General features: G+C 55.6%; 1 protein-coding gene across 2 annotated transcripts in view; it reads left to right on the top strand.

The window, feature by feature from the left end:
* The window catches only part of ITPK1 (inositol-tetrakisphosphate 1-kinase), a 155,592-nt gene that overhangs the window by 128,282 nt on the left and 15,229 nt on the right, over positions 1-12,081 (top strand). For both annotated transcript variants that reach the window (XM_018066174.1, XM_018066175.1), the window contains 3 exons: positions 5,232-5,330; positions 5,615-5,655; positions 9,402-9,567. In XM_018066174.1, the coding sequence (XP_017921663.1) occupies positions 5,232-5,330; positions 5,615-5,655; positions 9,402-9,567 (306 nt within the window). The remainder of the gene's footprint in view (positions 1-5,231; positions 5,331-5,614; positions 5,656-9,401; positions 9,568-12,081) is intronic.

Raw genomic sequence — 12,081 nt, 5'->3', positions numbered from 1 at the left:
CTGTCACCGACCCTCACATGAGACAGGACCAACGTGTCCCGTGCCACCAAGACGCTGGCTCAACTGCTGCAGGGTTTGGCCCCTTCCTCAGCCCTCCCACTCAGGTGACCTCTGAGTCCACAGGCTACACGGATGTCACCATCCTCCTCTCCAAGGCTGGGTCAGTGTGTGCACCCAGGGAACACCGTGTCCTCAAGCAGGGCCTTTGCAGCGGCCATTCTGTCTGCCGAGAGTACGCGTGCCCCAGATGCCCAGCCTGCCTGCTCGTCATGCCGTGTCTGGGCTCCACAAGGCACTTCCTGGGCACACCCCACCTCCACAGGCAGCCCCTCGCGATCCCCAGGTCACCCGCCAGCCCCGTCGGGCTGTCCGTTCTACTCCTCCGTCTGGCTGTGGCCTGGTCCCTGCACCTGGAGCGTGGGCTCCACGAAGCAGCACGCCTTGTGTTCCTGGAGCTGGATCTTGGGCTCCTAGGATGAGACACATTTTTGTTGTTGTTGTCGTTGGTGACTGGTGGTTGAGAACCAAAATAGGAACAGTTGTAGTTCCTAATTTACTGCGATCTCACAGGTGTCGCGGGATGGTTTTAGCTATAAGCCACCAGAAATTGGGTCAAGCTACAGTCATCATGGTCTACAGTCCGTGAGTCAAGTTGGGACAAGCCCTGGGCGTGGAGCAGCTGGCAGCCCAGCAAGGGACATGGGTCCCTTCCAGCCTCTGCCCTGTGGGGCTCAGGACTGCCTTCCCTCAAGCCTGACCAATCGGAGGGTGACCAAGCTTGAACTGTGGGCCTTTCAGGCAGCGTGACCTGGATGGTCTCCAGTCCTGGGCCCACCCTGGAGAGGGCGCGGGGTCAGCAGCTGGTCACGCCTGCTGCTCAGGGTGTGGTCAGCCAGCTTCAAGTTAGGATAAGGGAAGAAGAATGTGGCGCTGTGCATGGGCCCCCCTTTCTTGAGGCACTCAGTCCTTTGTCATCTCTGCTGCGCCCTGCTACCACCTCTGACACCAGAGCCTGAGATTCCGGAAAGGTGCGGGTGTCTGGTCTAATGCTCACTGCGGCCCGTTCATTAGGAATGTCTCATCTCTGTATCTCATCTGGACCCCAAACATCTCTGGGGGAACGCTGCCCTCGTCCTCCTCTGATTCACCCGGGACTCAGCGGGGTCGGTGGTGGGGGACGGGACTCTGCAGGTTTGCTGGAAAACTGAAGGAGACGCTATACCTAAAGCATTTCTTTAGCCCAGTTTCTTGAACAGGTCAAGTGTTTGCACCTGATGGATCTCAGCTGGTGCCGCTGGGGTGTTTTCCTTTTTTTTTTTTCAATTGGTATAATTACATACCATAAAATCCGCCTTTTTTAAGTGTAGATACAGTTCAGTAGTTTTGAATATATTCATAAAGTTGTGCAACCATCACAACTATCTAATCCCAGAACATTTTCATCACTCCAAAAAGAAATGGACCCGCCTGCAGTCACTCCCCATTCCACCTGCCCCCCAGGCCTTGGCAGCCGCCCGTCTCCTTTCCGTCTCAACGGAGCTGCCTGTTCGGGACGTTTCAGATAAATGAAGTCATGTATTCTGTGGCTTTTCTAACTGGCTTCCTTCAACTCAGCATGATGTTTTCAGGGTTCATCTATGTTGTAGCATGCATGAGAACTTCATTCCTGTTTATGCCTGAATAATATTCCATTGTGTGGCTATATCGCCTTGTGTTTACCAGCTCATCAGTTGATGGACACTTGGGTTGCTGCCACTTTCTTCTGGCTGTTATGAATAACACTGCTGTGAATATTCCCAGACAGGCTTTTGTGTGGACATGTGTTTCCGTCCTCTTGGAAACAGCTAGGTGTGGACTGCTGGTACTATGTTTAACTGTGTGAAGAACTGCCAGAGTGTTTCTCAGAGCAGCTGGGCCATCTCACGTCCCCACCAGCAAGTGTCAGGACACTTGTTACTGTCTGTCTTATTTGGTTGTAGCCAGCCTCGCACGTGTGGTTTTAATCTCCATTTCTCTGATGCCTCATGGTGTTGAGCATTCCTCCCTGTATTTGCTGGCCTTTTGTGTGTCTTTATTTTGAGAACTGTCCATTTTGGGCCCTTGGCCCATTTTTAACTTGGGTTACTGGTCTTCTTTATTGTTTGGTTGTTAACAGTTTTTCACGTATTTTGGATACTAGACTCTTGGCAGATACATGATTTGCAAATATTTTCCTCCGTTCTTTGAGTTGTTTTCTTGATAGTGTCCTTCAAAGCACCGAAGTTTTAAATTTTGACAATGTCAAATATGTCTATTTTTTACTTTGGTTGCTTGTGCTTCTGGTGTCTAAGAAACCGTGTCTAATCCAGGTCATAAAGACCTACACCTGTGTGTTCTTCCAAGTGTTTTATAGTTTTAGCTGAAATGCTTTTGCTGCGTCTATTGATAGGATTGTGTGAGTTTTGTCCTTTTATTCTGTTAATAGGAGCAGGCACTTTTCTGCTAGGGAGGCCGTGGTCAGTAGCCTGAACTTGGGATCCAGCTGCCCAGGGATGAGCCCCCCAACCACACCCCTTACTCACTGTGTGACCCTGGACAGGGAACTTTACCTCTCTATGCCTCATTTCCCATATCTTTAAAATGGGGGTGACAGCACCTCCTTATGGGGCTCTCATGAAGGTAAATGATTGTTTTGCAGACTACGTGGAACAGTTTTGGCATGTTAACAAGTGGGGTTTCTTGACTGTTGGCCGTTAGCCGTGACATTAGGTGGAAAGCTTTGATGACCTGGGGTGGGGAGGGCATTGAAGGCGAATCTATAATAAAAGCCTAGACAGCGTACTAAAAAGCAGAGACATCACTTTGCCGACTAAGGTCCGTATAGTCAAAGCTATAGGTTTTCCAGTGGTCATGTATGGATGTGAGAGTTGGACCATAAAGGAGGCTGAGCGCCGAAGAATTGATGCTTTTGAACTGTGGTGCTGGAGAAGACCCTTGAGAGTCCCTTGGATGGTAAGGAGATCCAACCAGTCCATCCTAAAGGAAGTCAGTCCTGACTGTTCATTGGAAGGACTGATGCTGAAGCTTCAATTCTTTGGCCACCTGATGCAATGAGCCAATTCATTGGAAAAGATCCTGATGCTGGGAAAGATGGAGGGCAAGAGGAGAAGGGGGCGAGAGAGGATGAGATGGTTAGATGGCATCCCTGACTCAAGGGACATGAGTTTGAGCAAGCTTTGGGAGATGGTGATAGACAGGAAAACCTGGCGTGCTGTAGTCCATGGGGTTGCAAAGAGTTATACATAACTTAGTGACTAAACAACAAATGATAAAAGATTCACCTGCTCCAAAAAATCTGGAAGCTCTTAACAGGACGCCGTCTGTTTGCCTCCAGGGATCTCTGAGCCTTCCTGTGGGAGGGCTGGGGCCAGAATGGGTCCCCTGCCAGACCAGGTGGGTGCTGCCGCAAGCCCGCCTGCTGCCACACCCTTTAGTTTGTTTGGCCTGGAGTCTCATACCCCGTTAGGGCCTGGCTAGAGGGTATACAGCAGGGAGCCTTTGCACAGATCACCGCTTCCCTCCCTGCCTGCCAGCCCCTCACCCGTGTTTCCACCCTGGCTCTGACTCTGGGCAGGGGTGCAGAAACAGGGCCCCATTTAGATAATGGCTTAGAGCTAAGAGCCAGGACACCCCACCCACTCCCTCCCTCGATGCTCTGATTTTCCTGGCTTCTCTCTTCCTGACCTGCCATGTGAGCCCACTCCTTGTCCTACCCTGGATGTGACTGTCCAGTGACCTTAGGCAAGGACTGCCTCTGTTTCAGCCTCTGTGAGGAATATGAGTGCTCCAAGCAGAGGGCCCGCCTTGCCGTCCACCAGGCCTCCTCCCTTCCCTGGGTCCCCGAGAAACTCTGCCCACCCCAGAATCTGCCGTCACTCTGTGCCTGTTTGGACTTTGGACTTTGCTGGTGGGGGGCGAGGAGGGAAATGAAAGCACGTTTAATATACCCTGTGTAATTCTTGGCACTTGCTTTTTATGAGATATGTGAAGCTGGATCGTACCTTGGTTTTAATGTTTTAATGTACTGACCTGCTAGCCAGCCAAGTAGCTAGAAGCTGGTGGAGACAAGCTGCTTTGTTGTTTGGTTTCCAAGTTTGTGGGTGTGTGTGGGGGGGTCACCCCCCATCTCACTAACGCTCAGCCTTTCCCGGCCCCTGTGCCCAGAAATACAGGGTGGTCTTACCTCCTGAGGAGCCGGTGCCCTGACTGGGGACGGAGGTAGACAGAGTAGTAATAACAAGCCAGTGGTGCGATTTAGCAATCTGCAGAGAGATTCAGAATGCATTTTGTTTCCCGACGGATGGTTTTTTCTGCCTTCACTTGGTGCCCCTGGCTCCAGGATCGTCCTGACAGAGCACACCCATCTTCCAGAGGTTATCAGAAAACTGAACACGCCAGGAACCCACCGGGTGGGTGTGCAGAGAAGGCGGGCAGCCCCCTGAGACTGAGGACTTAGGAAAGCAGAGGCAGGGGATCTGGGTGGGGGCTGGGCGGGGCTAGAGTCTGGCAGCCAGAGGAGGTCAGGAGTGTGTGCTTGCCCGTGGCCCATCCATGTGACGGCGGTGGCAGAAGCCCCTCTGTTAGGCACGAGCGGCTCTAGGAGAGGGGTCCCTGTGTGACAGCGAGCCCCTCTTTAATCCCTACCCAGCCTCAGCATCTCTTCCGCCCCTGGCCCTCCCGTCCCCATAGGATTATTTGCAGACTGCAGATGTGATGTATGCAAAGCCTTCAGTGGTGCGGGCTTTAGGCTAAGAGCTGAAGGGCTGGCGTCATCCTCCGATGATCATTAAGCCAGTACCGTGTATGGAGGGGTGTCTTCACTGCCCCCGGAAAGTGTTCATAGTTGATGGAGTACAAATTCGAGTCACAAAACAGCATCCCGTTGTCAAGCGCTGTGTGTGTGCATGCTCACAAGCCCAAGTGTGGACTGAGGAGGTGGAGTTGAGTCAGTCTGGTTTTCACTTTTCTTTGATCTTCAGGCTTTGCTGTTATCACGTGTCGGTCCCGTCCTTATGGGAATGCTGTTGACAGTAGTTAATGACTGTGCCCTCATTCCTGGGGTACGTGTGCGTGTGTGTGTCTGCACACCCACGGGTGACTTCCGGGTGTGGGCTGCTGGATGGGGCAGGCAGGGGTGCTGAGGGCCCCCATGGAGCAGACAGTGCTGACGCGGGCTTCTCCTCTGTCCCCAGACGACAGGATCTGCTCGCCGCCCTTCATGGAGCTCACGAGCCTGTGCGGGGATGACACCATGCGACTCCTGGAGGAGAACGGCCTGGCCTTCCCGTTCAGTGAGCACCTGAACTCCTGGGGGTGGAGGGAGGCCTCGGCCGCCTGGGGAGGGCACAGCCCCGGTGCCTGGGTGGTAAGGGCCTGGCCTGATGGTGACCATCTAGCACCCCTGAGGGCAGATGCTGGCCCTGGTGGAGTCAGCCTGTCTCCTCACCTCCCCACGAGCCCCCTCCCTACCCCAGGGGCCGCAGGAGGTTTTGAGAGTTTCTCTCCGTATCTGCCAGGCTGGGCTTTGTAGGGGAGTAACCTTGCTAACTCCTGTTTTTCTCTCCCCAACCCACAGTTTGCAAAACCAGAGTGGCTCATGGCACCAACTCTCACGAGGTGAGTGGAGGAGTTGACGACTTGATAGCCCCATCCCCCTCCAGCCCCCTGGCTCCCCTGCCCCTGCCTCCCCGCTCCACCCGGCTCCTTTCAGCTCACAGTGTCTCTCTGGGAGCCTGACAGCCCTGCTGCTGGATCCCACCGCACCATCTGGTGGCTTGGTACCCTGTCTCCACCTGCACCTTGGGCCTCTCCTGCCCCAAGTCTGGGATGGCCGTGCCTGCCCTCTTTGAGCCCATGCGAGCCACACCACCATCTGACCTTCCTCTGGCCCGTCAGTGTCGGTCACTTCCTGCTCTGGGCCGGGCACAGGCCTGCCCGCCCCCCAACCCCAAAAAAGATCCCGTCACTGCCCCTAAGTCTGCAGGTCCTGCTGAATCGGGGAAGGGGGTGGGAGGAGGAAGGGGCTCTTGACCTGCTGTGCATGTGATCCCCCCACCCTCACGTTCATTCTTGTACTCACCCAGTGGCCATTCACCTTGGGTGCTGAGGGAAAGATGCCTGAGATGAGAGTCCCGCCCCAGTGGGGAAGACAGGGTCCCAGAGGCAGAGAGTGCCAGCGGGTATGGTGTGAGAGGCTGGGCAGAGGAGGCCTTCTCGGGGCAAGTGGAGCTGGTGGCCAAGGAGGGGCTCGGCTGAGTCTGTCACCGTCTTGGGGAATCACGTCTGGGACGTTGCCTCCAGGGGCACAGCCCAGCCTGGGGACCCCTTTGTGAGGCGCGTGGGCAGTAGAAGTTTGACCCTCCTGGAAGGCCCTGTGGGAGAGCCTGTCCTGGGCAGCCCCACCATCAGAAATGCTCCCCCATGACCTTATGACGAAACGCGGACAAACCCAGCAGCGGCGTGTAGATTTAGGTCGTGTCTTTGTCCCTGGCATGTATCTATAGGGAAACGACTCTAAACAGAATATGTGTCCGAGTGGTGTGGTATATGCTGTGACGAAGCCGAGGGGTCCCTTTGCTTGTGGGCAGGAAGGTGGGGGCAGGAAATCCCTGCCTGCGGCCGAGGTCGGCTGTCTCCTGAGGTCTGGAGCCCTCGTGGAGCCTCCCCGTCTGGGCCTGCCTGGGCTCTGTGCCTGGGACTTGCTCCTGGGCCAGACCCCGGGGTGGGGGGACAGGAAGGCTTCAGAGCAGCCAGACCATGGCCCTGGAACCCACAGTCCCCTCGCCAGCACCGGACCCCCATCCTTCCGCCTGACCCATCACACCACTGGACAATCCCTCTTGGTCAGTGCCTTGGGGTTGTTCAGGACAGAAGGGCAACTGCAGTCATTAGTGTGAGTAGACCATTCAAATGCAGAGCAGGTCAGCCTGCTGGGAGGGAACTGCTTCTGCTATTGACACAACAGCTTTAGAGTCACTCCCACCTGGGACTGGGTCTGGCTGTGTGCACTGCCAGCTATGTGACTTTGGGCAGATGACCCAGCCTCTCTGAGTTTCTGTCCTGCACTTGTAACTGGGGATGTGATGGCTGATGTGAAGGGTAAGGGAGTTGCCAGTACTGCTGTGCTGCCCTGGGCTCTGGGCCAGGCAATATTTGATGCATTGTAGTTAGCAGCAGCAGCAGCGGCGGCGGCGGCTTCCCAGGTAGCTCAGTAGTAAAGAATCTACCTGCCATGCAGGAGACAGGAGCTCGATCCCTGCTTAGGGAAGATCTGGAGGAGGAAATGGCAGCCCACTCCAGTATTCTTGCCTGAAAAATCCCATGGGCAGAGGAGCCTGGCAGGCTACAGTCCAAAAGAGTCACACGTGACTGAAGTGACTAAAGAGGTGTAGCCAGTTGCCCTGCAGCCTGCTAGGTCTTTGCAGAAGGGGCAGGGGTCTGCTTCCTTCAGGAGAGTCTTGACTCCATGGGGTCAGCTTGACTTAAGGTGTTTCACCCCTCAGTCCAGCTCTCCGGGTCTGGCTCGTAGATGTACACATGTGTGCCATGGCCCCTTCTCCCCTTTCCCCATCCCTGGGGCTCCCCAGCCCACTGTGTGCTCTTTCTGGGGGGAGGGGGTTCCTCTGCTGGGTGGGCGTCAAGAACAGAGCTCCAAGATTGGGGTCTGGAGTGCTGCAGGCTCCTGGGAGGCTGGCAGCATCCGAGGACTGCCCCCTCTGGTGGGGCGCCCTCCGTGGCATGAGCCCAGGGGGGCCAGGCTCCATCCCACCTCAGGGGTGCCTGGGGATGTTGAGTGCAGTGAGGACGGAGGACACCTCTGTGCACATGGTTAGCTTTACACTGGAAAGGGGGCTTTCCAATTGGGGTCCTCACCTGGACCCCAGCCTGCTGAGCCCTACTTCTGATTGCTCAGTCCCTAGCTCAGTCAACCAAAATCAGGACTTTTTGTTTTTAGTTTATGTTCATGATTTGATTTCTTGTTTTGGTGTAAGCGCTTGAGTTTGTTCCACAGTGAAATACCACTCCTCCTTAAAAAAAATATTGAGCCCAAAGCTCAGAGGACCCCCAAAGCTACCCCGTGGTGGCTCCTGATGCTATTTTACAGGGGATAAAAATGGAGCTTAAACAGCTTGCGCAGCAAGTGCCAGGTACGGGACTTGAGCTCATATCTGGCTCCCCACTCTCATCGGCAGGCTAGGGAGCTATTCACTGTGGTGCGCACGTGCGCGCGCATACACACGCACACACTTGTTTCACTATGGTATATACACACACATTTGTTTCCCCATGTGGCCTGGATCTCTACCCCTGCCCCACCCAGCTGGGCACCAGGCATGTTGGGGTGGTGCTCTGTGACAGTTTGTTGAGAAGCGACAGCTAGTGTGGGCAGCCAGCTGTTCAGGCCTGTTATCCCCTCCCTGGGCAGTAGCCCTGGGCAGCTGGTGGCTCCTTGCTGTGGCCCCGAGGCCTGGATGAAACATTCATCATGGCCCCAGCACTGGCTGCTGGCTCTGGTGGGCCCTGGGCAGACCCAGCCTCAGCCCAACACAGGGAGGTTTTGTCCAGTCGCCCCTCCCCTCCCCCACCCACCTTGACCTCTGTCCCCTGCCAGATCCTCTTGTTGGAGGCCTTTGTTCCGAGAGGAGTCAGAACCCAGGAGTGGAATGTTCCCATTCCTTAAGAACTCGTGTGTAACGTGTCTGGGGCTGGGGGCTGCTGGACTCTATCCCTTTCTGGGCTCTGTCACTTGCCAGCAGCCTCTAAGTGCCTCAGGGCCTCAGTTTCCTCATCTGTAAAAGGGGCATGATGTCCGTGCCCACCTTGGGGCAGGATGTGAGGATGACACCAGGTGACTCAGGTAAAGTGATCATACCAGGGCCAGGCATGTCATGAGTTCTCAAGAGGCAGCTGTTGTCATTGTACAGGCTTTGAACCCAAGGCCTCCCAACCTCTGATCCCTTGTCCTCCACTTCTTGCCCGCACCCCCTCGGTGGCCCACCTCCCACTGCCAAAGTCTTCGTAGAGGGATCTCTACAAAGAGGTCCTAAGCGGTGAGTAGTACACAGCCCAGGGGGACCCGTTCCATGGATACAGTGTGAGTAGTGGGATTGTGCAGTGCACAGCCAGCTCAACTGTACATGGCAGGCCTGACAGTGCAGGATTTACAAACCCCCCACAGCAGGAGTGGATGGATGCCCAGGTGTTCTGCTCGAGGCCCACCCCACTCACTCTGGGTTGAGACTCTTCCTGGGGAGGCCTCGTGCCACCGGGCTGGGATGGCCCTTGGAGGTGATGCTTTGGACAGTGATAAGGCCGAGGAGGCGGTAGGCTCTGACCAAGCCCTTGGCCCCCTGTCTCCCCAGATGGCCATCGTGTTCAACCAGGAGGGCCTGAGCGCCATCCAGCCACCCTGCGTGGTCCAGAATTTCATCAACCACAATGCTGTCCTGTACAAGGTATTTGTGGTTGGTGAGTCCTACACCGTGGTCCAGAGGCCCTCACTGAAGAACTTCTCCGCGGGCACGTCAGGTAAGTGGGCCTCACACTATCCGGGATGCCTGTGCTCAGGGGCGCGGCTGGGACACGGCACCGGCCTCCTGTCCTTCGGCACTGACCCTGGTCGCCCTGGGTTATTTCTGGAGGGAGGAGAGGTGATCTGAAGGTTGGCAGAGTTGTGTCCAGTAGGTGAAGAGGTGTTGGAGCATGAGTGGGAAACCCGTGTCCCAACCAGGTCCGTCGAAGGGGCTCCGTGCACCTCAGCTACCATAAGCTCGGGGAAGAACTTGAGAGCTTTCTGTACCCAGGCCGCTTCCCGGGGTCCCTCGTGATAAGGAGGCTCACCAAGAACACGCTGGACTGGGTGACGGGCTCTTCAGGGCAGCCGGGAAGGGAGGGGCCCCGGTGTTTTGAGGGCCAGAGCACTGGCTGCTTTACCGTGTCTCCTTTTTCCAGCTGGGAAACACTGAGTCACCTGCTGCCTCTGCAGCCGCTGAGGTGGACGCGAGCTCTGTTAGGAGTTATGCTGGGGGCACGGGACTTGCCAGCTGTGGGCCCTGGGCGGGTCAGGAGTGGACACGGGTGGGGACCATATTGGTGAGCATATTCTGGACCAGTGAATGATGGCCCCAAGTGTCCCTCAGCTGTCACACAGTGGTGGCATTTGCAGGGAGCTGCCCCATCTGAGGGTGTCCTCTCAGGAGGCCAAGGGGCTCCAGGCCCTCAGCTTTTCTTCAGCTGCTCACCAGCTCCAGGTGATCCTTGGCTATCGCAAAAACTGACACTTAAGGATTTGGTGGTATTGGGGCCGCTCAAAAGACTGCTCTAGTGGTTCTGGAGGCTTCCTCAAGGCCAGTTCCAGGAACCTTTGGAACAGGGGCAGCGTCTCTGGAATAAGCCTGGTGATCTCCTGGACGGAGGACATGGGTCACCCCTGGGTTGCTGTCAGTCACTGTGTGCTTCTCTCTGCATGGAAAACCCGCCGTCAGCAGATGCGGTCCCGGGCTGCTGAGCAGACAGACGTGTCCGTCTAAAATCCCTCTGCCCGGGACTGCCTGTCACCGTCCGCTCCTCGTGGCTGCAAGCCACTCCTCTTGGACCAAGTCCAGCTGTTCCCGTCCCCTCTCAGCCATTCTTCCCATTAACACAACCCAGAGAGCAGACACTTTGGAAACGTGTATCTCTCTCCCCTGACCTTCTGAGTGCAGGCGGCTCTCCCTGCTGGGCGGGGCTTTTAGGGCGTCCACATACCAGTCCCTGCTTCCACCCACTGGGGTGATGGAATGATTGGGGGTGGGGGACCAATGTCGGGAAGGGTCTTTCTGTATGTGACTGTATATTAGCAAGAAACATGGTTAGCAGTTGTGGGCAGGATAAGGCCAATATTTTTTAATCCTCTTTATATTATTTCCTGGTTTTTGAGAATATGTTTAAATCTACAGCAAATGTATTAAGGGAAGAATAAGTTTACCTTATGCAATTGTTTCCCTTTTTTCTTATTTTACCCTGAATCACTCCATCTCTTAAAGAAACATACCACCTGGTTTCCTTCCTTTCCACGCAACAGTTGTCCCCCACTTTCCCCTGGTTGCTAAGGGCTGGCTAGTTTCCGTCTGGGAACCGCCAGTGGCAGGGCATGAGCTCTGAGTGCTGTCTCAGAACGAGGGCTCCGCATCTGTGTCTTCTCGTGGCCATTCTGGGCTGCCAGTTTACCGTAATACGCAGGCTGCGTGCTCAGTCATGTGCCACTCTTTGCGACCCTAGGGACTGTAGCCAGGCTTCTCCGTCCACGAGATTTCCCAGGCAAGAATACTGTAGTGGGTTGCCAGGGGATCTTCCCGACCCAGGGATTGAACCTGCATCTCCTGTGACTTCTGCATTGCAGGCTGGTTCTTTTCCGCCGAGCCCCTGGGAAAGCCCAAATGCGTTGACCGGAACCGAGCAGATCAGTGGAGAAACACAGGGCTAGCGGAGGAGTGTTTACTATGCTCAGGGAAGCTGAGTGGCTTTCTGTGTGTCCATCCCTCCATCCCCAAAGCTGATTCCGTGGCCACCATCTTCAGGGCATCAGGCCATCCAGCTGGTCTGGGTTTTGTCCTTTTCACACGTGTGTTCTCTTAACAGATGAAAAGCACAGTGTACCAGTGGCCCTTTAAGCTGGACCAGCTGAGCAGGGGGCTTTGGGCCTCTGGCTGTTTCCAGCCCCTCCCATCTCTCTGGTCCCTGCTGTCCTGCATGGCAGGCCCTCCAGGCTCCCCGTCCACGCAGGGAGGTGGGGGCTCCTCGAGTGGGGTTCCTTTGACCTGCGGTCGTTATGAGGATACCCCCTCTCCCTCCACAGCTGTGTTCTTTTGGTTTTCAGGTGTTCTTTTGGTTTTCAGGTGTCCTTTTGGTTTGCATCTGTTAGTACCTCTGAAGTCAGGTCAGACAGCCAACGTCTCGCAGTTGCCTTGGCTGGAACCGAAGTGACGTTTTTACCGAGAGAGTTGAGGCTAGCCTGTGCCAACCCCTGGCCATGTTTCTCTGTGCCGCCTCCCCCCGCCCCCG

The sequence above is a fragment of the Capra hircus genome, chromosome 21, assembly GCF_001704415.2.
Source record: "Capra hircus breed San Clemente chromosome 21, ASM170441v1, whole genome shotgun sequence".
Classification (NCBI taxonomy): Eukaryota; Metazoa; Chordata; class Mammalia; order Artiodactyla; family Bovidae; genus Capra; species Capra hircus.
The sequence above is the reverse complement of the archived record's forward strand: the minus strand, read 5'-3'. Positions and strand labels throughout refer to the sequence as shown.